General features: G+C 44.0%; 1 protein-coding gene across 7 annotated transcripts in view; it reads right to left on the bottom strand.

Annotated features, from left to right (window-relative positions):
* Positions 1 to 2,540: 2,540 nt before the first annotated feature.
* Positions 2,541 to 22,441, bottom strand: part of DCUN1D4 (defective in cullin neddylation 1 domain containing 4) — a 37,497-nt gene continuing 17,596 nt past the window's right edge. For all 7 annotated transcript variants that reach the window (XM_075566678.1, XM_075566697.1, XM_075566684.1 and 4 more), the window contains 7 exons: positions 22,135 to 22,226; positions 21,485 to 21,555; positions 16,106 to 16,197; positions 14,538 to 14,646; positions 13,558 to 13,662; positions 9,839 to 9,941; positions 2,541 to 9,758 (listed from right to left, as the gene is read on the bottom strand). In XM_075566678.1, coding sequence (XP_075422793.1) covers positions 9,703 to 9,758; positions 9,839 to 9,941; positions 13,558 to 13,662; positions 14,538 to 14,646; positions 16,106 to 16,197; positions 21,485 to 21,555; positions 22,135 to 22,226 — 628 coding nt within the window. In that variant the 3' untranslated portion in view covers positions 2,541 to 9,702. The remainder of the gene's footprint in view (positions 9,759 to 9,838; positions 9,942 to 13,557; positions 13,663 to 14,537; positions 14,647 to 16,105; positions 16,198 to 21,484; positions 21,556 to 22,134; positions 22,227 to 22,441) is intronic.

The raw sequence follows: 22,441 nt of genomic DNA on the forward strand, positions 1-22,441 counted from the left end.
TCTAAGAAACAGCCCCAATGTTAGTGCCTCCCACCACAGTTGCAACTCTAAATAGAGATTTGTAAGCCACTGGAGAGAGACACCAGGGAATTCTAGGATTTCACAGAGGGAACTCCTGCCTGAATATCTAAAGTCTGATATACCCCTTTTCAAGAGGCATTAATCTAACGTTTCAAATATTCTGGACTTCCGGGAAACATGCCCTAAAGACAGCAGCTTAATTTTCATGCTCTCTGCCTAGACTTTCTTACCCTGCTGCAATTCCCATTCTAGTGTCTCAATTTGGTTTGAACTGCAGCAGAGTGTAGGTCTATAAAAGAGCTTTCCATAGAGATCGATGTAGATCTTCCTAGGGGTGGTGGGGAGGGGGGGGAGGGTGGATCAGTAAGTTCTTAAAAAAACACAAACAAACAAAAAAAAACCAGCATGATTACACTCCGTACCAGGCCAGCACATTGTATCCTGGTTTTGGAGCTGCTACACTGCTTTCCTATATTTACACTCACTCAAGATATTAGGTTTTGAGCCAATATTCCGACTTTCCAGATTAAGGCTGCTGTGAGTAAGGAGTCCACCAATAACATAACAAGGTTGACATGCAAACCTATTCGGCGGAGGTTATCTCTGTATGGATGGAGACCTGCTTTTGCAGCATGAACGTTTCTCTGTTTTAACGGATTCAAGAACTCTCCTATCATAAGCTAATTGAATGCCAGTAAGCTTCTAGAACGCAATATATTTAATACACTCAAACTAAACTTATCTCGGCTTACCATTAACTATTTTCTGCTTTTTCGAAAAACGTTGAAAATTATATCAAGAATTGTGCCCACAGAAAACGGTCTGTTATTCACAGCTTTAAACATGTTCTGTATGCCACAGCATAAAGAAAATCGCACTGCATACTGTACAAAGTTTCACTTGCTTTATGGTTGACCTTGCGGCACCTAAAAAGAAGATGGATCAACACAAGCCTGAAACCACTGAGCCTATACAGCTGGAGCAGAACACCCCGGCTAAGAATGCACCCACCTGAAAGTAATGGCCCGCTGGATCCCTGAAGAAACTCTCCACAGTAAGGCAATTTACTGAATCTGTCAAGACAAAAGAACTCCTGACCTACCATTGCATGGAAGTTTGTTCTCAGCAGTGTTTGAAAAATATGTCTACTGCATAGGATTATTGGCACAAAATAAGCCTAAAAGGATAAGGCCTTTAATAAATGATGTATTACGAACATTGACAGTATTTAATGGGATATATTAAAAAAAAACAAAAAAAAAAACCACTCAGGAAATGTCATGCTTACACCTGTTTGGAAAATCAAAGCTGGCTCAGTCGCTCAGAGCACAAAACTACTTCTCTTACAGGACTAATACATATTTTTTTTTTTTTTAAATGGAGAAAAGTTGCTCTAACAGTATTGAATGGGTGAACAAAGGCAGTGCACTGCCTACACATGGTGGAGGAGGCTATTGGTAGCAAAAAAATCCTTTTATTAAATGAAGGGATCAAACATCACCCCTGGATCACCCAGAAAACGCTCACCTACGCGTTTCGGTCCGTGCGCCCTTTATCAAGGTGTATAAATACTAAACAGACAAACAGATATAAATACAGGCGTCGTTCGCGCCATGACTGTGACGTCACTGCTCGTATTCAGTATTGGGACTCATTCTGATGCACCGGTTATCAACATTTTCTAACAGTATTGAACAGGAACAGAAGATGGCTTCAACTTTTACCAACGTCCTAAACATTTGAATTCCGATAGTCCTGAACACAATATTATCATTAGAAGCTTTGAATTAATCTGCAGAACCATTAGAATCTCACAATCCATCGGCCAAACTTTTTAACTTTAAATGACTACCAGGAAAGCTCTTCTCCGAGGGTTTTGCACCCGTTCTATTTACGCGCCTTATTATGTTTTACTCGTTTCCCAGGGTCAAAGTGTTGATATCTTGGGCCCAACTTCCATGTTAGGAGCCCGGTAAAATAAGTGCCGGAACAATGTTCCAGGGCGTGGAGGATGGGCCCCTAAAGGTGGTGGGCCATGGTGCAGCCTAACCGGTTGCACATATGGTAGTTCCGCCACTGCTGTGGCCCATACTTAACAAGCAATGCTATGCCATAAGATACAATTCAGCCATTGTATGGCCTATACTGTGCCTTTGTGCCAGGTGTCTTATGGCATAACACTGCTTAGTAACTATGGGCCGGTGTGTTTAAGTGCCCTCCTCCACAGTCAAACGGTTTCCTTTTCTCCTTCCCTTGAGGCGGTTATACAGAACGTGTGAAGCCGACATGCTAGACTAGGGCAAACTGGCCTAGGGTCAAGCGTGGTCAACATTTTCAAAGACCTCACTGAGATGAAAAAAAATAAAATCAGAATTTCAAAGAAACCAACAAAGTAAACCTAGAGACTGTATCTTTATGTATATAATGGGTGTGCAACATTTATCTTTGATGCAAAGGTCTTATTTTGTATGAATTAGAAATAAGCACATTGTCAGAATGATTAAAAAAAAAACGGCAAGTAACATTTTGTGATCATCACAAATATAGTTTATTTGTGGACACAATTTTACATTTGCTCCTTTTGAAAACAGAACCCAAGCTGCTGATATCACATCGGAAGGCTTAACAGTCCTCGAGTCACACGACTTTTGTACACCTTGTGTACACACTGAAAACACTTAACACACAAAAGCATTTCGCTGGTGTAGGTAAACTGCTTTCCACAAAGGCAAAGTAGCAGCGTCAGAAGAAATTAATGCAGAGTACAATAAAATCAACCAATGTTGTGGTTGCATTTCCAGACAACCAACTGTGTTGGCTGTTTGAAAAAAACATCTATATATTTTATTTAAAACAAAATAAGTGATTTATAAGGCTAAAGTACTTCTAAGGCTTATGGAGGTATTGTAGCAGCTATTGGGAATTATAGGAACATTGGGGAAAAAAGGGGTCACAATAACTTATTCCCAGAGAGAAGTTCATTACGTGCTCTTGAAATTCAAAAGCATTGCTGGAAATATCTTACACCCACAACATGCAGTTATTTTCAAAGTGGTTTCTTCTGCTTCTGTATTACAATGCAAGTCCATGAAAGAAATCATTATGGGGCTATATCAATCAGGTAGATAAAATCTTAAAAGCTATAATGCACAGTATTCAAGGTAAAATGTATTTTGCTCCACTTTTGTAAGTGGTTTATATGGACTAAGAAGACAGTTCAGAAGAGCAATTACTTGACACACAAGACAATACTTACAAATGTATGTTTCTCTTGCCTTCACTTCTCTATTACTGTACTTCTCATTTCCTTTTGCATCAGTTAAAATCGACCTGTGGTAATATTAGTATCGGAGATTCATTGTTAAATTTAACTCTTTTGCAGCCAGAGGGGCAGGCAAAACAATGCATTGCTGGGTTTCTGGCAAAGAAGGGGTTAAAGCATAGACAACAAGGTGTAGAAAATAATGGATGGCTTCATTAACTCAATGCTGCCTGCTTGATGAATAAACCCTGATATGCAGCATGTGCAAATGAGAAGTAAACAAAATCTAAGGGCATCTAACTTTTTCCTTTAGACTGTTGAAACGTCACTGCAGCAGATACAGTATTAATAAAAGCTATTGTGGGGGGTGAGGGTGGGGGAGGAAGGAAAAAATATGCTATTTTGTAGGTAGAAATTATACTACATATGACAATTATGTATTCACAGATTAGGAATTAATAAATATACTGTACATATCAAAACATTATTTCTCAGTCTTCATTAATAATATACGAGGACAACGCTTTACAGGACAAACACCTACCCCTGGAAATTAACGTGGATTAAATGTAACTATAAATGGTAAAACTGAATAAAATGAAGCAAAAAAAAAAATACCCAATGTTTTAGTTTTTGATCTGACTCTGTTTGCCAAAAACACTTTGCTGGATACAATACAAACTCAAGTGTTACCAATAATCTGATACTGTTCTCTGTATATCATGTATTAAAAAATTCTGAACTGAAAAAAATAAATAAATATATATATATATATATATTACCCTGGCTGTGCTCAAAGCTGTGACCATGCAGCAAGCTTAAGCCTATAGGGAACCATGTTAAAAATGGTTTTTGAGGCAAAAAGTGACACTGTGTGCTCATTTGCATGTCATTTCCCAGAATCCCTTGCTGCAGTGGAAGTGCTGTATGCTGGGTGATGATGGGGAAAGGCGGGGTTGCAGACCTGCCTAAGACATGCAGATGAGCATACAGTTTATATATATATATATATATATATATATATATATACATATATATATATACATATACACACACACACACACACACATATATATATATATATATACATACACACACATTTAGAAAAAATAAACTAGTAGGCTGTTTAGTTGTAGTATTTTCTGGCATTGGATAAATATAGTGGGAAGGGGGGGGGGGTGTCAGAAACTTTTTCTCTTTTCTACAAATTATGCCCATTTTTAAATAGTTTCACTCTTTGGGAACCAAACACACTGAGGAATGTACAATTTCTGGTAAGGGGCAAAACCCTGCAATAGGATCAGGTCCATCTCTATCTGACGGACTACTGGAGCCTATCTAAATAGAAAAATATATTTGTAAAAAATTGGGACGTGTGAAAATGAAAGAATAGTGACAAAAGTAAGGTTGAAGTCGCCCCTGTACTGTATATCAGTAGAAAGCAGCACAAATGTCTCAGTACAAAAAAGTGGCAGAAACATAGTTCTGAAGGCCTGTGTGACACTGAAATAATTTATTCAGTTATCCTGGTTGGGCAGAATTGCAAAAAATAAATAAGAAAGACCCCATAACGGCTCACTTATCAGGCAGTATGCTAAATACAGATGTAACCAAGCTTACCGATTCCAGAGCCACAGCCAAAAAAGCAAATCTGCAGCACAGGAGTCCGTGTCTAGCGCAGTAGAGCTGCATAGAGTCCATACTTCCAGATCGAACCCCTGATCATTAAAACTCCGCCGCCGGGACTACCGTGGTCACGTCACTGTAGCTTGCGCCGTTGCGGAAAACAACAAGTCTGGCTACATCTGTACAACTTCGTCTTCAATCGAATCTGCCCTCTTTAACCCCTTGAGTGACATATGACATAGCCAGCACATTATGGACGTCTGGTAATCCAAGGGCCCATGACATAGTTGCACGGTCATGGGCTTTTTCCTATTTGCTTGAGTCGATCAGGAGCGCTGAACACGATCTGACCAGATGAGGAACGGCTCTTCCTTTTGTGTCACGGTGACGTTGCGATCGCTCACATAATTGCAATTTGCTGGAGGGGCGATGTCACCGCCTCTCTGGCACTCAAAGGGTTAAAACAGGGATGGCCAACTCCAGTCTTCAAGGGTCGGCAACGGGTCAGGTTTTCAGGATATTCCTGCTTCAGCAGTTTGCCGAGTGACAGCCACTGATTGAGCCACCTGTGCTGAAGCAGAGATATCTGGAAAACCTGACATGTTGGTGTTCCTTGATGACTGAAGTTGGCTACCCCTGTATTAACATATTACTTTAATAACCAATCACAATTCAAATACTATATTCGCTTTTTTCTTACCAGAAATAAATCTATTGCCAAATATGTCTAATGTGCATGTCAAAAGGGATACATTAAAATATAAATCCTTACAATGCATTAGAACTAAAAAAAAACATCTCGTGACAAAGAAATGTGTGATTTACCCTAGCACTTTGATCCCAAATATACAAATTAAACTGGATATCCAAAACACTGTTAAAAATATAATATGTTGACACCTAAATTCCTTTAAGAGTATTATTTAAGTGCTGTGGAAAGTACTGACATTATTGCATATCAAACATATTGTCCTTCACTATCCCAGATATTTGGTCAGTGCACGGCTTTCAAGGTTATCTGGATTATTTATTAGTCATACTGTAGCACCAGAAAAATACAGTGTATTTTGACTTGGGAAGAGTTACCCAAAAAGCCATGTTAAAAATGAAAGGATGCAAGAGGACATATTACAATTTTGTCACAAGTAAAGTAAGGTGCAAGTGTGCAGAGGGTGTGGAGCCTGTTTTTCCCCGTGAACGTATAGATTAAATGATTAAAAGGTTCAGCTTGACTTGGCCAGTTATTTATTTTTCACAAAAAACTGCTTTTACTTTCCCTTTTGATCCTTTTTTACTTGTAAAACTTATTCTTGATTACTTTGCTGCGGATCGGACCATTTTTGGCCGTAAATCTCCAAATGGGTATTTTAGGGCGCAAAGGGCCGCTTCGGCAGATACAGAATAAGCCCCTCTAACTATAAAGTTGTTGCTGCTGCAGTCTTCTCAGGCAGATCTGATTCTGTACAAGTATTGCAAAGTATCTCATGTCTGTAATTGTGCTTTATGCATTTAACAAAACTATTAAATGCAAACATTGATTACTTATTAATTTCTATAAGTTCTCCAGAGGTCTTTAAATTTGCCATATTCACCTGTCACGTCATACAGTGGTTAAGCTGCTGCTAACGAATCTGGGTACATTCAAATGAGCATCCTGTAGGCGTGTCACTTTATCCACCATATTGTGTCTGCCGCTTCCACTACCTGCTTCACAATGCAAATCAGTGATCAAGCTCAAACTGATGAGTCCAAAACGATGAAATAGCCGCCTCTAGGAAGGTCCGCTGATTATTTCCTTGTCCCAGACTTAGCTGTGTAATGCAGCAGACAAAAGCTCTACGGAATCCACTTTATAAAATGGATAGAAAACTAAAAAAGTGGCACATCTACTTGTTCCTCATGTGTATGTCGCTAGCCAGCATGCATCAGCATTTTAACCACTGTATCCCGTGTCAACAGAATAAATCAAAGGTTTGTGGACCTGTTGAAGACATGCAAATACACTTATGGGTAATTAATCTTTGGTGCGCTATGTGAAGTGGGGTGTTTTTGTCATTTCTTTACCCACCATAACATACAGTATTGTGTCTGCAAAGCTATTAAGCATCTCAAAATTACTAATGGTAGAGATGGTATATACCATGTACCTTCAGTTTAACAAACTATGTTGCCCAGTGGGACAGCATCAGAGTATTGCTAACGCAACAATGTGTTTTGGATAAAGGGCGGGGGGGGGGGGGGGGGGTGTCTATCGATAAATTATTGTATGTATCAGGGATGGACAAAAATATTAAACTTAGGCGCCAGCTAGAATTTTTAGGAGCCACCTGTTCCGGTGTTTCTTTCTCCCCCCCCCACCAACTTTGGGTCCTAAAAATTCTCCCCTTGTTAACAGCTCTTTATCAGTGTGTGCATCAGTGAAACACACACAGGGCACACTGACACTCCTTCCCCTATTCCTGACCTCATGGGCACAGCAGGGGCAGACACAGTAATTCGCATTCCGCCTCTCTCACCCTCAGACACCTGTGCCCCGGTCCCTCCCCCCCCCCCCCCCAAGCACTACAATAAGCAGCACAGTTCTGTCAGTCACCACTTTGATGTAATAATAGTAAAGCGGGATTGGGCGAACTGCGACCAGCTGTGGCTGTCAATGACAGCTCACTCAGCATTGGAAAACACAGACATCAGGGAAATTCCCATCCCTGATTCTATCAACAATTCATTTGTTTTGCTTGAATTTGTTAGAAAAGTTAATTTTCCCCTTGGTTGAATGTGAATGCACCTCTACATTATTTTTCTACACGGCCTACTTTCTTTAAAGGAGCCTAAAAATTCTGTTTAATCGCTCTACAAATCAAAGTTTTACAACTGAAAATAACCACGACTTTCTCCAGAAAACAGAAACTTTACAACTAGTGATGTTTTAAAAGAAGTTCATCGGAGTTGTCACACAGAGCTGTCCAACAGTATCAGCTGAAGTCTGATATTTGCAAAGCCTTTAACCTCAATGGTGCCCCAATTTCAGAAAGGTAGAAGAGCCAGTAACCTTGTATCTGGTGTTGTTGGCAAAACAGCACCACGTTTATTTCTGTTGAAGCTGATCACAACAGCACATCCCAGAGGGCAGATGTGGCGATCAGCACAGAAGAGAAGTACTTGGGTTTTCTAATAAGGGTAGCAAGGAGGCGGCATTCAGTGTCATGTGATCGCTGTAAAAGCACCACAAGACATTTTGGCAAGAAAAGGATTCAACATCGGTGTTTCTCAACACGATGTAAGGGTTCCTCCTCATAAAAATCTGAAGGGTCCCTCCACAGAAAATCAAATTTTTTTTTTTAGGTGAATTTAATGCACTGTTGAGTCAAGATGTTGCATTACATTCATCAGCACACTTGGAAAACAGAAAAATACATTTACAAAAACAGCTATTCTGAGATCAAACTGTAAATTGTAGAACTGTAGTAGTAATTACATATTTAGTTTGGTTCTTCCAAGTTCTATGTCACAGGGATAGTAAAAAAAAAAAAAAAAAATTAACAAAAAATGAAGGCTGTACTTTCTGTAGTCTTTATAGTTTTAGAATAACTTTAGGTTTGGTATTATGAACCTACAGTATGGAGCACACTAGCAATTACATAACGTCAGTGTTGCTTACGAGAAACCCTTAATTAAATGTCATTAGGAGAAGTGTGGCCATCAGTGCTGCTTTTTATTGCAGGATATTATAGTAAAGCTTAAAGCTTCAAGATAGATAAATCCTGCCCCTATAAAAACAGAACAATCCATCCATTTTAATGTACAATTCACATTTTGTTGTTGACATCCTTTTAACAAACCCGCTTTTCCATACTTTCTAAAGTAGTTTTTCTTTTAATGCTCTATCAATTTAGAAGAATTGGCCCTAAATGTTTAAGAATGAACGGTAAGATTTTAAACGTACAACAGTTCCTGGATTCTGTGTTTCCTCAAGATACAGGTTGCACTGAACCATAAACAGTAATGTGTAGGAGCCAATACGATTGCATTTTGTATGCAGATTAAAAAATATTTGTGGACTGCTGTTTTAACCCATTTGGCAGTAAAGGGGTTAAAAAGAAAATCTGTGGACAAAAGTGATGATTTGGCATTTACTTGTGAAGAAAGGCTTTCCAAATCCGGACTTAAGAGATGCAAAAACTGGCAACAGCTGCTCTACGTAGCCATCCCCAAATAGTTTTTCAGTATTGTTCCTTGGAAAGAAATAAAAGTGACTACAAATATGCCAGAAAGTCATTTTTACAGTACGTTTCGGCAGAAATAATCTCTAAGTGAAGCATTTATGTACAAGCATATACAAAATTGACAGCAATATACACAATCACAGTGAGGACGTTGGCAATTTCACCAATCTGTAGTGTAAATACAAAATGCAAAGCAGCCTTTTTAGCAGGGGTGGCAAACTCCTGTCCTTAAGAACCACCAACAGGTCAGGGTTTCAGGATATCCCTGCTTCAACACAGGTGGCTCAATCAGTGGCTCAGTCTAAGACTGAGCCACCTGCGCTGACGCAGGGAAATCCTGAAAACCTGATCTGTTGGTGGTCCTTGAGAACGGGAATTGCTCTCCCCTGCTTTAAAGAGAACAATGCTACACATAAAGCATGGCTGGCCTGTCAAACACCCAGGGATGCCAGCAGGAGGAATACTGTGCAAAAAAGCAACATGCGCTTTGATACAAACAGCAATTTATGGCTAATGGTTGACATAAGTGTGTTAACAATGACTCTTCAGCTGCTATGCATAGTAAAACTCTTATGCCACATGTTTCTCTTTATACCATTCAACAAATTCATCCAACAACACTGGCCCTGAAAAAAAGAAAAAGAAAATGAATACTAATATCATACCTTTTGAACGCAAAATATACAAAGAGAGAACGTTTACTCACACGCTCCATCCTCGTCATAATTGCCGAGGTCAAGATTAATCGTCCGGCTGAACTCTAATACATTACACCACTGGTCCTTGTTAATCACTTTGTATTTCGATTGCTGCAACAATAACAAATTTGAAATGTTAAGTTTAGCAATACAAAAGTATAAAGTGAAACAATCCTATTTCATTTGTTACAGTGGCTACACAAAATAATTTAAATACACACACAAACATTAGATAGATCTGCCATTCCCAACAGGGGGTACGGGAACCACTAGAGATTTGTGAGGTGTCTCTAAGGGGTTTGCCCCAAAAATATGTAAATGGTGGATCCCAGGTAGTATAGTGCGTCGGGACTGCACACAGGCTGCGGCCACGCGCACTAATGCTTTAGAGCGGTGACGTCACCAACCCACTAAGCATGAGTGCTGGGCTGTCCTTACATTTGCGAGCGCGAACGGGGTGGCGTGGCGTTTACGGGAGGGGGCATGTCATTGACTGGATCGGGTGTGTGTCAAAAGATTACCTGTCACATGCAGAATTGTGCTGCGCTGTGATTGGATGGCTGACGGCCTCTGATTGGTGTATGCAACAGGTGCTCTGTCATTTGTTATTGAAGGGTCATGTGATCCTTCTGAGCTCTTGTAAATCACTTTTCCATGTCTCTCCAAGTGCTGAGCATTGCCGAGCGTACGTGTACATGAAGCGTCAGCGTGGCCATGCTCATTTGATAACATTACAGTGAGCGCACCAAGCATGAGTACGCGTCATGGCAGCATGGCCGCAGCCTTAGCAAGACCACTAATTGCACCTTAGCGTGCGTGGAATAGCCGTCCCTTACAGCAGGAGATTTTTAAGTTGCTCCACACAATCCTTTGCATTCACAGCAGCAAGGTACTGTGGGGCGTGACTTTGGTAGTTCCCACAGTGATTGACAGCTACACCACCTATGCAGTCTGCACACACTGCAGTTTTGGACCTTATTAAGAACGTGTTCAGGACACTATACAGCTTTGGATCAGTCAAACTGTTTTGTTAGGAATAGTCTGATAAGCAGGCAATAAATGTATTAATTAGGGGTAAGCAGAAAAACAAAAAAGTGTTTTCTAGCCTGGGGGGCACAATGTAAAAAGGTCTGGGAACCACTGATATAGATCATAAAGTCTAATAGACAGTGTAATCTTACAGGCAAAAAAAATAAAAAAATGCAGCTACAATGTGATCTACAAAATTACAAATGGTACATCATCTCAAAAATGCCGTTAAAGGATGTTGTGTTACATACAAAAATATTTTTACAATGTGCTTTTATCGTGTCTTTTTTTGTCCTGACTTGATACGATTAACCACAACAAATTAAGAATTGTTCTGTTCTTGTTTTAAAGATACATTGATATAAAGAAAAAGTGAAAAATAAACGTTTGGGTAATTCTTAAATAGCTGCTTTTATAACTTTTAAAATACTGTAAAACAGAGGCCTGAAATCACTGAAGCATTATTTCCAGAGCTTTATATGAAACCTTAACTAGCCCTAGCAACAGCAGTATGCATATACCATATTATATACAGTACAGATTTAAGTATTTAGGATTTTGGGCCTATTATGAAGTAACTATAACATTATACAGCAGGTATATTATGTTTTAAACTCTATTATAACTCAAGTGTATGTTAACAAGTGGCGTTAAACTAAAAGTGTCCAAAAATATGTAAATACCCTTAAAATTTTATACGTAATATAGTGGCAGCAAAGTAACTTTTTGAAGCTGACCTTTGTGCTCATCAAGTCAGCAAGATGTCAACAGACCAGATGTCAGGGAAAAAAAAAAAAAACCTACCAAACAGTCCAGTCCAGTCCAACACCCACAGTCTCACCCACAGTCTCACCCACAGTCACACACACAGTCACACACACAGTCACACACACACAGTCACACACACACACAGTCACACACACACACAGTCACACACACACACAGTCACACACACACACAGTCACACACACACACAGTCACACACACACACAGTCACACACACACACAGTCACACACACACACAGTCACACACACACACAGTCACACACACACACAGTCACACACACACACAGTCACACACACACACAGTCACACACACACACAGTCACACACACACACAGTCACACACACACACAGTCACACACACACAGTCACACACACACAGTCACAGTCACACACACACACAGTAAGCAGTGGCGTACAGCCTCTCTGTGACAGCCTTTCAAATTCTCATTTCAAGTCCCGTAATAGCAAGCACCATGAAAATATAGCCAATATAGAAGATTTAGTAATACAGGAATACAAATCGACCGATGTGGAGAGCCCATGATACTGTAACTCTCCGGATCCTTTATTTTAGGCTGAGATTTGTTGAATTGTTAAACCATGTCTACAGAAGTGCACAAACTTATCTGCAAGACTTAAAAATATCCAGTAGAGCTGTTGCCCACTGAATATTTCTGCATAACTTTATTTTTGCCCTCAGGAATAGCAGATCCATTACAGATTTGTGTTTACATGATTCCCATGTGTGCAAATGCTCACTTTTCTTCACCCTAATCACACCATTGATTAGTACAACCTCCACCAGCTTTATAATTTGATGACTACATAAAGAACAAAGTTCTATAAACATACAGTGCTCCAATGTACAAGGTCACTAGTCAAATACACGACATAATTGGATAACTTGAATGAAGAAAAATCATAATACCGGTAACCAAAGTCTTGGTGAGTGCTGCAAGATACACATGTATGCACATATGTAAAGAGAAGCATGTCAATCCTGGTAGGTGATGCAGATGGGGGTAAATGAGGCAACTCCCACTGATGTCACCTCCTATTGGGACTGCGTCTCAAAGGCAAAATTAAATCCTGCGTATGATATCTCAGCAGCAACCAAACATAAATCAATGATATGTGGTTACTCACATATGTGTCCTGTGGTTTCTCTGTGGGCGTGCATCACGCGGTATGAACAGATGGATGATCCCAGCAGGGAAGAGAGAAGCGGAGCACAGCCGCACACATGAGGGGTTAATCCAGGACTACAGCAAGTCTGTTAAAAAACTCTTTAATGGATATGCGACATCATGGTACAGACAGGCAAGAATAGTTCCTCTTACGCGTTTCACGCCTTAGGCGGAGCGCCGTCTAAGGCGTGAAACGCGTAAGAGGAACTATTCTTGCCTGTCTGTACCATGATGTCGCATATCCATTAAAGAGTTTAACAGACTTGCTGTAGTCCTGGATTAACCCCTCATGTGCGCGGCTGTGCTCCGCTTCTCTCTTCCCCGTTGGGATCACCTTCCCTGCTGGGATCATCCATTTATAATTTGAAGAAACTGTGGTCAGGATTCAAGTAGCACCAATAAAGGGGACCACAGGTCCATCCCGCCTTAACCGCCATTCACTAGAAAGGCAGTTAACATGGTATTGAAGCTTAGTGAATATTCCCTAGCGATGTTAAATAAATGTTAGTCTCTGCCAAGGAAAGAAGTCCTATCACATTGAACTGTGTAGTGTAGAGGGGTTACAAATGTCGACTACATTTTCTAAGGACTGCAAAACTCTGTCCAGGGAGAGAGTGCAACAGGCTTGGGAAATCTTTGTTGGATATGTAGACATTTATTTTTTGTATTTGCCTATTGACTGTAACCTTAGAAAAAAAGTGTCACACTCCACTTAATTTCCATACCTCTAAGAACTGATTGAACACTGGAAACAGAGGCCATGCTTTTCCTAGTAAGAGGCCTAGCATGCACTTGGCTGTATTCATGTCTAGACTCCGTTGATCCTTTTCCTGTTGAAAAAGGCAAAAATCATCATGCCTGCTCTTGGGGCATTGCCTGAACATCATTAGGGCGTGGTATTAAAAAACAAAGGCACAATCCCTGCATATCATTTTGAGTGCTAAAAATTCTTAACTTTTTCAAATGTCATCGGAACGCTGGCATTTGCGGTCATGTGATTGTTTTAGCAGCAGTCACATGACTGCCACTGTCCTCCGGCTGACGGTAACAGATCAGCCTGGAAAACGAGCATTTCTCCATGACGTACCTGGTACATCAAAGTGGGCCTCTGGCGTGCCATAAACTTTGCATCAATTTGTTTTTTTTGGTTGAAGAAAGCAACCCTTTTTCAGTGCCTTATTAAATAAATAGAAAATCACTATTCCCTATGAGAGGAAACAAACATTTACCAAAAACATTAAAGCGAAACAAAGCTCATCAAGAAAGTGCTGCAGCATAAAAATAAGAATCATAGGGGCAAATACGTCAAGAGCCGGTGTTACAGGTTATCGCACCAGTTTCGGCGTCAACTCCCATTCATGTTGAATGTGAGTTTACGTCAGAACAGGTGCAATAACCCGTACTGGCATTTGATGCAGGTGCCTTGTTTTTGGTGTGTAAAAAAAGGCAAATGCGTAAAATAAAGGGAGAGCAGATTGTGACAAATCAAGTCAAAAGAATAGAGATAGATGGGCTAAAAAATCCTTCCCGACAATACTACAAAAAACTTCCCATTTTAGTCTGTACAAAGATCTACATGTCACAGAGTAAAGCGGAATACAGAAAAATGTCAACCTGTTCTAATGATCAACAAAAAAAAATTGCCACTGTATTCAAAAAGTTTGTTTCAGCCAGAAAATGCCTGCGGATTTTAAACATTACTCACCCGTGCAAAATCAAAAGCATATCTATAAATAAGTTTAAAATTAGTCGGCTCATTTAATAAAGATCTCAAGTAATCCAAGGAATTTCGTAGTTTCTCAGTTGCGTCACATCTGAAAGAAAATGTATACAATAAAACATTTGCTTATTACATTTAGTATAAATATACGAACAGCAGATTACAGTGCACATGGACAAACAAGCTGCGACACCACAGATTAATCTTTGCTGCTTCCCCAGTCAAATTTGCTTCTCTGTATACTTATTCCTTACATTTTGAAGCAAAATTATTTGAAAGGCCAATTATTAAAGCTGTACTGCAGGAATGGCCAACTCCTGTCTTCAAGGGCCACCAACAGGTCATGGTCAGGATATCCCTGCTTCAACACAGATGGCTCAATCAGTGGCTCCGTCATTACGACTGCTCACTTGTGCTGAAGCAGGGATAACCTCGAAACTTGGCCTGTTGGTGGCCCTTGAGGACTGGGGTGGGCCACTCCTGCTGCACTGTAACCGTTCCTATCCAAGAGCAGATTTTAATTGCATTTCATAACTAATAGAAATACATGACATACTTGTTGCAAAGATATTCTCATTGCAATATAAACGTTGTCCCTACAATTGGTCGCCACTGCTGCTGTTTTGGAGCAGAAAGCTTGTTTTACAGAGGAAAATACATATTTGAGAATGATGGTAGAACATTGTAATAAATTACGATTTGTTGACTTACAAAAAGTCTTGAAATAAATAATTGGCCATTTATATATCCTTCATATTGCTGGAGATGTTGTGGCGTAAACAAGCAACTGGTTCTTTATTCCTAACCAAGCTTTATGACAGCAGGGGCAAAATGGCCAGCATATTAAAGGCTAAGCCCAGCCATTGTTCCTATCTGGATGGATCTGCAGGATTTCCTCTGCAGATCCATCTTATGTGACTCGTCTGACTCAAAAACCTATATTTTGCCATGTATGAATGTATCTGGTAACTCTGTATGTAATGTACTGTTTGGTGTTCACTATAAAATGTATTTTTTCATACCCTTGCTGTGCCAGGTTAGTAATACACGTGTCCAGCCTGTACATCAAGGGAACCAGGTTCTCGCTAGCCGAGAAGGGGGTATAGTGAAGGGGACAAAGGGAGAGTTGGGAAGGGTGGCCCTCAGGTCTGGGAGACGTTGGTCCAAAGAGAGGAGCCTTTATCTGCCCCAAACATTGAGTCACCAATCCCTGCAGGAGATGTCCAGTCGGCCAGGGGAACAGTTGCAGGGTATGAGCCCGTAGGCGCTGTTCCAAGTGACTGGTTTGACATCTCCGTTCACTTAAGCCCTCCCCTGTGGCCCGTCCTGCCTGCACGGTCACACCCCCAGCCTGCACTGGCCACCACAGGCTAGCCTTCGTGCTGCGATTGGTCCAGCCCTCGCGTGTGGGCCAATGTGATTGGTCGAGACCCGGTCTTCATTAGTGGTCTGTGACTATTCTAACAAGTTCATGTACAGATATTAGAAAGTGTAACCTTCCTAAAAAGAAAGCAGCAGCAAATGAAAAGTGAGCGGAGTAAAAATAAACTTACTGTAAGGATGTCATGCCTTTTAACCATTCTTGTAAAGTAAAGTAACCCATGTTTTGTGCATCCAACTTCCAAGCTAGAACAAGCATTACTACCTGTGGGAAAAGGGAACAGAACACAAAGTAATCACTTGAGGAAACGCATACAAAAACATGCTTCTCTGAGGCACAGGGAGCTAATTAATGCCACACATCTTAAAACAAACAAGCTTATCTGCTTTCTGGAAATTCAGATTTTATCTTTACTATGGAAGATTTGGAATTAAATGAAGAAGCTTTAAAAATGTTCCCAAACCTTTTCCCTAACCGCATTTTTCTGTGCGCTAAGAATACAAATACTGTAGCTACTACCTGACTAACATTAGTAAAGCAGATTTATTTCATGACCACCTTCTCTGTATTGCATGTCTAGGTTATACTTTAGGTCTTTACAGTTTAATGAATTTCACTTGTTATTATTGACTGCATTTGTAAAGCCAATAGAATATGTTTTTTTACAATAATGAATTCATGGTTTGCTGCTGTTTCTCTAAAAACAAGGGAGGCTTCAACATAAAAGTGCAAATTGTTAAGCCAGATAAATGTATACCACCTCAGGACATAGCAATATTTTTTATGCAAGGACAACATAAAAACATTACTGAACAGACACACAGTTTGATATATCTCATAATCTGTCTCATCAAGCTCCTCCAATTGAAACTCCCCAAAATCGCACAGGCTGACGCACTGGCACAACACATTGGAGCTATATATTGGTAGTTAATGCAAAGTGTCAGATTTGCACCTCTCGTTCGTGAGCTGAAACAGACGTGACTAACATGTCACCGGTACCTCCCCCTACTACCAACCAATGCCCGAACTCCCAAGCACGATAGCCGTTTGCTCCGTTCTAGGAGCTTTGTCAAGGTACTAGTGACATGTTCGTCACGTCTGTTTCAGCTCACGAACGAACGTCTGACACAGTCGGAGTACTCGTTGACATGAGGTCTGTGGCGGCTGCGAGGTACGTTAGGAGAGTTCTGAGCTCTCATTTAGCAGCTATAGTAAACTGACACTAGTTCCTCTTATCCACTACACGGTTGTTCTCTACATTGAGCAGTTACGATCTACTTATATTTGAAGCACATATCAAGGCTGTACTGACATCTGGGTCAGCGTCATGCTAGGCATTACACGCTGCTGGTTCAACAGTCCAGGCGATGTGTTGTAGGGGGATACACCATAGTGCAGTGGTTTTCAACTGGGGTTCCGCAAGCACCCCTCAAGGGTTCCGCGGCTGCCAGAGGGGAAGAGCCGGGACAACTCTCCCTGCTGTCCCAGGAGCAGCAGCGCAGCGGCACTACAAGCAGCAGTGACCCGGTGGCTCATGAGGTAAGAAGCTATTCCCGGCTATTCTTCTCTCTGCCTGCTCCAGCCAGCGAGCGCTCGCGCAGGGAGGGAGAGGGGGGGAGACGCATTCCAAGTGCTTCACTCCTGAACGGGTCCAGACAGGGGATGTGTGTGGGGAAGTGAGAGTGAGAGACGGGCACGACGGGCGGGGGAGGGGGAGGAAGAGACGGGCACGACGGGCGGGGGAGGAAGAGACGGGCACGACGGGCGGGGGAGGGGGAGGAAGAGACGGGCACGACGGGCGGGGGAGGGGGAGGAAGAGACGAGTACGACGGGCGGGGGAGGAAGAGACGGGCACGACGGGCGGGGGAGGGGGAGGAAGAGACGAGCACGACGGGCGGGGGAGGGGGAGGAAGAGACGGGCACGACGGGCGGGGGAGGGGGAGGAAGAGACGGGCACGACGGGCGGGGGAGGAAGAGACGGGCACGACGGGCGGGGGAGGAAGAGACGGGCACGACGGGCGGGGGAGGAAGAGACGGGCACGACGGGTGGGGGAGGAAGAGACGGGCACGACGGGCGGGGGAGGGGGAGGAAGAGACGGGCACGACGGGCGGGGGAGGGGGAGGAAGAGACAAACACGACGAGAGGGGGAGGGGGAGACGGAGGAAGAGACGGGCACGACCGGAGGGGGAGGGGGAGGAAGAGACGGGCACGACGGGAAGGGGAGGAAGAGACGGGCACGACGGGAGGGGGAGGGGGAGGAAGAGACGGGCACGACGGGAGGGGGAGGGGGAGAGACGGGGACGACGGGAGGGAGTGAGGGGGAGAGACGGGGACGACGGGAGGGAGTGAGGGGGAGAGACGGAGACGACGGGAGGGAGTGAGGGGGAGAGACGGAGACGACGGGAGGGAGTGAGGGGGAGACGGGGACGACGGGAGGGAGTGAGGGGGAGAGACGGGGACGACGGGAGGGAGTGAGGGGGAGAGACGGGGACGACGGGAGGGAGGGGGAGAGACGGGGACGACGGGAGGGAGGGGGAGAGACGGGGACGACGGGAGGGAGGGGGAGAGACGGGGACGACGGGAGGGAGGGGGAGAGACGGGGACGACGGGAGGGAGGGGGAGAGACGGGGACGACGGGAGGGAGGGGGAGAGACGGGGACGAAGGGAGGGAGGGGGAGAGACGGGGACGACGGGAGGGAGGGGGAGAGACGGGGACGACGGGAGGGAGGGGGAGAGACGGGGACGACGGGAGGGAGGGGGAGAGACGGGGGGACGGGAGGGAGTGAGGGGGAGAGACGGGGACGACGGGAGGGAGTGAGGGGGTGAGACGGGGACGACGGGAGGGAGTGAGGGGGTGAGGGGGAGAGACGGGGACGACGGGAGGGAGGGGGAGAGACGGGGGGACGGGAGGGAATGAGGGGGAGAGACGGGGACGACGGGAGGGAGTGAGGGGGTGAGACGGGGACGACGGGAGGGAGTGAGGGGGTGAGGGGGAGAGACGGGGACGACGGGAGGGAGTGAGGGGGAGACGACGGGAGGGAGTGAGGGGGTGAGACGGGGACGACGGGAGGGAGTGAGGGGGAGAGACGGGGACGACGGGAGAGAGAGACGACGGGAGGGAGTGAGGGGGAGAGACGGGGACGACGGGAGGGAGTGAGGGGGAGAGACGGGGACGACGGGAGGGAGTGAGGGGGAGAGACTGGGACGACGGGAGGGAGTGAGGGGGAGACGGGGACGACGGGAGGGAGTGAGGGGGAGAGACGGGGACGACGGGAGGGAGTGAGGGGGAGAGACGGGGACGACGGGAGGGAGTGAGGGGGAGAGACGGGGACGACGGGAGGGAGTGAGGGGGAGAGACGGGGACGACGGGAGGGAGTGAGGGGGGAGACGGGGACGACGGGAGGGAGTGAGGGGGAGAGACGGGGACGACGGGAGGGAGTGAGGGGGAGAGACGGGGACGACGGGAGGGAGTGAGGGGGAGAGACGGGGACGACGGGAGGGAGTGAGGGGGAGAGACGGGGACGACGGGAGGGAGTGAGGGGGAGAGACGGGGACGACGGGAGGGAGTGAGGGGGAGAGACAGGGACGACGGGAGGGAGAGACGGGGACGACGGGAGGGAGTGAGGGGGGGAGACGGGGACGACGGGAGGGAGTGAGGGGGAGAGACGGGGACGACGGGAGGGAGTGAGGGGGAGAGACGGGGACGACGGGAGGGAGTGAGGGGGAGATACGGGGACGACAGGGAGTGAGGAGGAGAGACGGGCACGACGGGAGTGAGGGGGAGAGACGGGGACGACGGGGAGTGAGGAGGAGAGACGGGCACGACGGGAGTGAGGGGGAGAGACGGGGACGACGGGAGGGAGTGAGGGGGAGAGACGGGGACGACGGGAGGGAGTGAGGGGGAGAGACGGGGACGACGGGAGGGAGTGAGGGGGAGAGACGGGGACGACGGGAGGGAGTGAGGGGGAGAGACGGGGACGACGGGAGGGAGTGAGGGGGAGAGACGGGGACGACGGGAGGGAGGGGGAGAGACGGGGACGACGGGAGGGAGGGGGAGAGACGGGAGGGAGTAAGGGGGAGAGACGGGGACGACGGGAGGGAGTGAGGGGGTGAGACGGGGACGACGGGAGTGAGGGGGAGAGACGGGGACGACGGGAGGGAGGGGGAGAGACGGGGACGACGGGAGGGGGGGGGCAGTCAGGGGTTGTAAACCACTGCCCTGGTGAAACATTTTAATCCCCCCTCATTTGCCCTCACTCACTAGATAGTTACCATTTGGATTTAAACCTTCACTTTTTATGAACCCCATCTATACCAATTAGCCTGCCTATATATAGTGCTGTTGGGCAGCTCTGCCTTTTAACATGAATTTCCTTTTTGTGTATAGTTATCACTTTTTAAAATTGTGTATTAAAAGCCAAGTTTATATCCTTCACTTACCTATTTATGCAGATGCACTCTAGTGGGTTATAATGTAAAAGTAATAACAGAAGATATCTGTGTCTCAGCTTTGTTTCTCTATAATATTTACACCTAAATAGTTGCACCTCCCTTATTGGGGATTACTGTGGGACGTAGAACTGATCCTTACCAATAATTATTTTAAAAACGAAAGTGTTAAATCCTGAGCAAACTATATTCATCTTTGTAGTTATCTGGACAATATGAAAGTGATGTAAATTTGCATCAACTTTGCACCAAGCCTATCTAAATACATGTCCCCAGATGTGCCAAGAAAGCAGGTGGGGGCTATGTTTTTGTGTTGGGCTTCCAAGTAGTAGAAAAAAAAACAACAATGTTTTACTATTAATATCACATATGACAAAATAAATCAAATCTCCTTCACGGGTGATTATAGCCACAGAAGCCCCAAACATATTTCTTGGTCCCAGAGTTCTTTTCTTTGCAGTGAAATATTCCTCAAACAGACAAGGTAAAATATATGTCTACAGATTTACAAAGATCTGCAAAAGGATTCATACTCCAGGACAGGGGGAGAGAATAGGCAAAGATCTGAAGTAGTACTCAATAGAGTACATACACAAGTGCCAATTAAGTCCATGGGAGTTGATGCCAAACCCCAATGCGACTAAATGTTGTCCTGAAGTGTTTTCACTGGCACCGAATGAAAGAAAACGGTGCAAAAAATGTTCAATGCAAAGATGGAGGGAGCTAGAGAAACACACAGTATGCATAAAAAGGGTTCAATGGGGAGGCTCTACATGATTTTGCCTTTTTCGTGCCTTTCATCTGTATACATTCACATGAATGATCAGCCTCTTTTGACCAAGTGACCCGTTTGGTTCTTTACTCCTTAGAAAAGGGGATTGAAGTACACAAATACACTGGTCAAGAATGTGGAAACATACTATTCAGTGCCAAGTGATTTCCCCATAAAAGTATTACAGTATGCAGAATAGAAATTGGAGTCTTATAAATATATACAGTATTTGTTACGTTCTGCAAACTTGTCATAGCAAGTAGTATCTGAGAGTTGTTAGTAAATTCACAAGTGATATTAAAAAAATACATTACGTTGAGACATACATTTTCTGGTTCAACACCAATATCTTCACAAAACTTCTCCATTCCTTCTGGGCCTACAACATCATCAGTTCCTGTAACGAGATTCAGGCAAGAGGTTCTACTGTAGCACAAACGCAAAGCAGCACAAGAACATGTCTAACACCAAGGGGGTACATTTGATATATTTCAAAGTGGCCATGAGGGTCGTTTTGGACGAACATCTCCATTGACTTTATGGGTGACGTTGGGCTAAAATACGACCTGGACAGCAGCTTCAGAGTATATAGAATTTACCACTAAAGCAGATAGGATGCGTTAAATGCAGCTACACAGGCCAGAAGAAAGCTTGTATCTTTAAACATTTATCTATTAACTGCATTATATTATTTATTGGCAAACTATTTTAGCTGCCTTCTAGATTAACCACCTCCAATTTATACCGCCGTGCGTTCATACATCAACGGAGAAATCATCTCCCTTAACATGAAGCGCTGCTTGCGATAAAGACCCTATGCAATATGCAACCATGCAGTCTTCCTGTACTGGAGATGAGCTCAACTGAATGGGAAAAAACATATATCTTACCATGCACCAAGAAGTGGGTTCACGGCAAATAAGGACGAGAGTGTTTTAATGGCTGAATAATCTACTTCCAAAAAGAGGGCACATACCTGCATATTCATAGAACCATTCTAAGCACCTCTTGCTTGAAAAAGTGTCATCCTCTGCTTTTATTCTGGAAGAGTCGTATTTCTTGTACATTCTAAAAATCAGATAGAAAACAACATTACTTTTCTTAAATGGCTTGTTCCTTAATCAAATACTAATGAGTAAACATTGTTACGTATATGGATTGTACCTATTCTCAAAAGCTAATCGTCAACTTTCTGTAGATCATAAGGGCACAGCCCTAATTTCGGTCAGGGAAGTAGGTTTCCCAAGGCTGATCCATTAAAAAGGTCTAAGATGGAGAAAGCC

Source organism: Ascaphus truei, chromosome 1 (genome assembly GCF_040206685.1).
Source record: "Ascaphus truei isolate aAscTru1 chromosome 1, aAscTru1.hap1, whole genome shotgun sequence".
Classification (NCBI taxonomy): domain Eukaryota; kingdom Metazoa; phylum Chordata; class Amphibia; order Anura; family Ascaphidae; genus Ascaphus; species Ascaphus truei.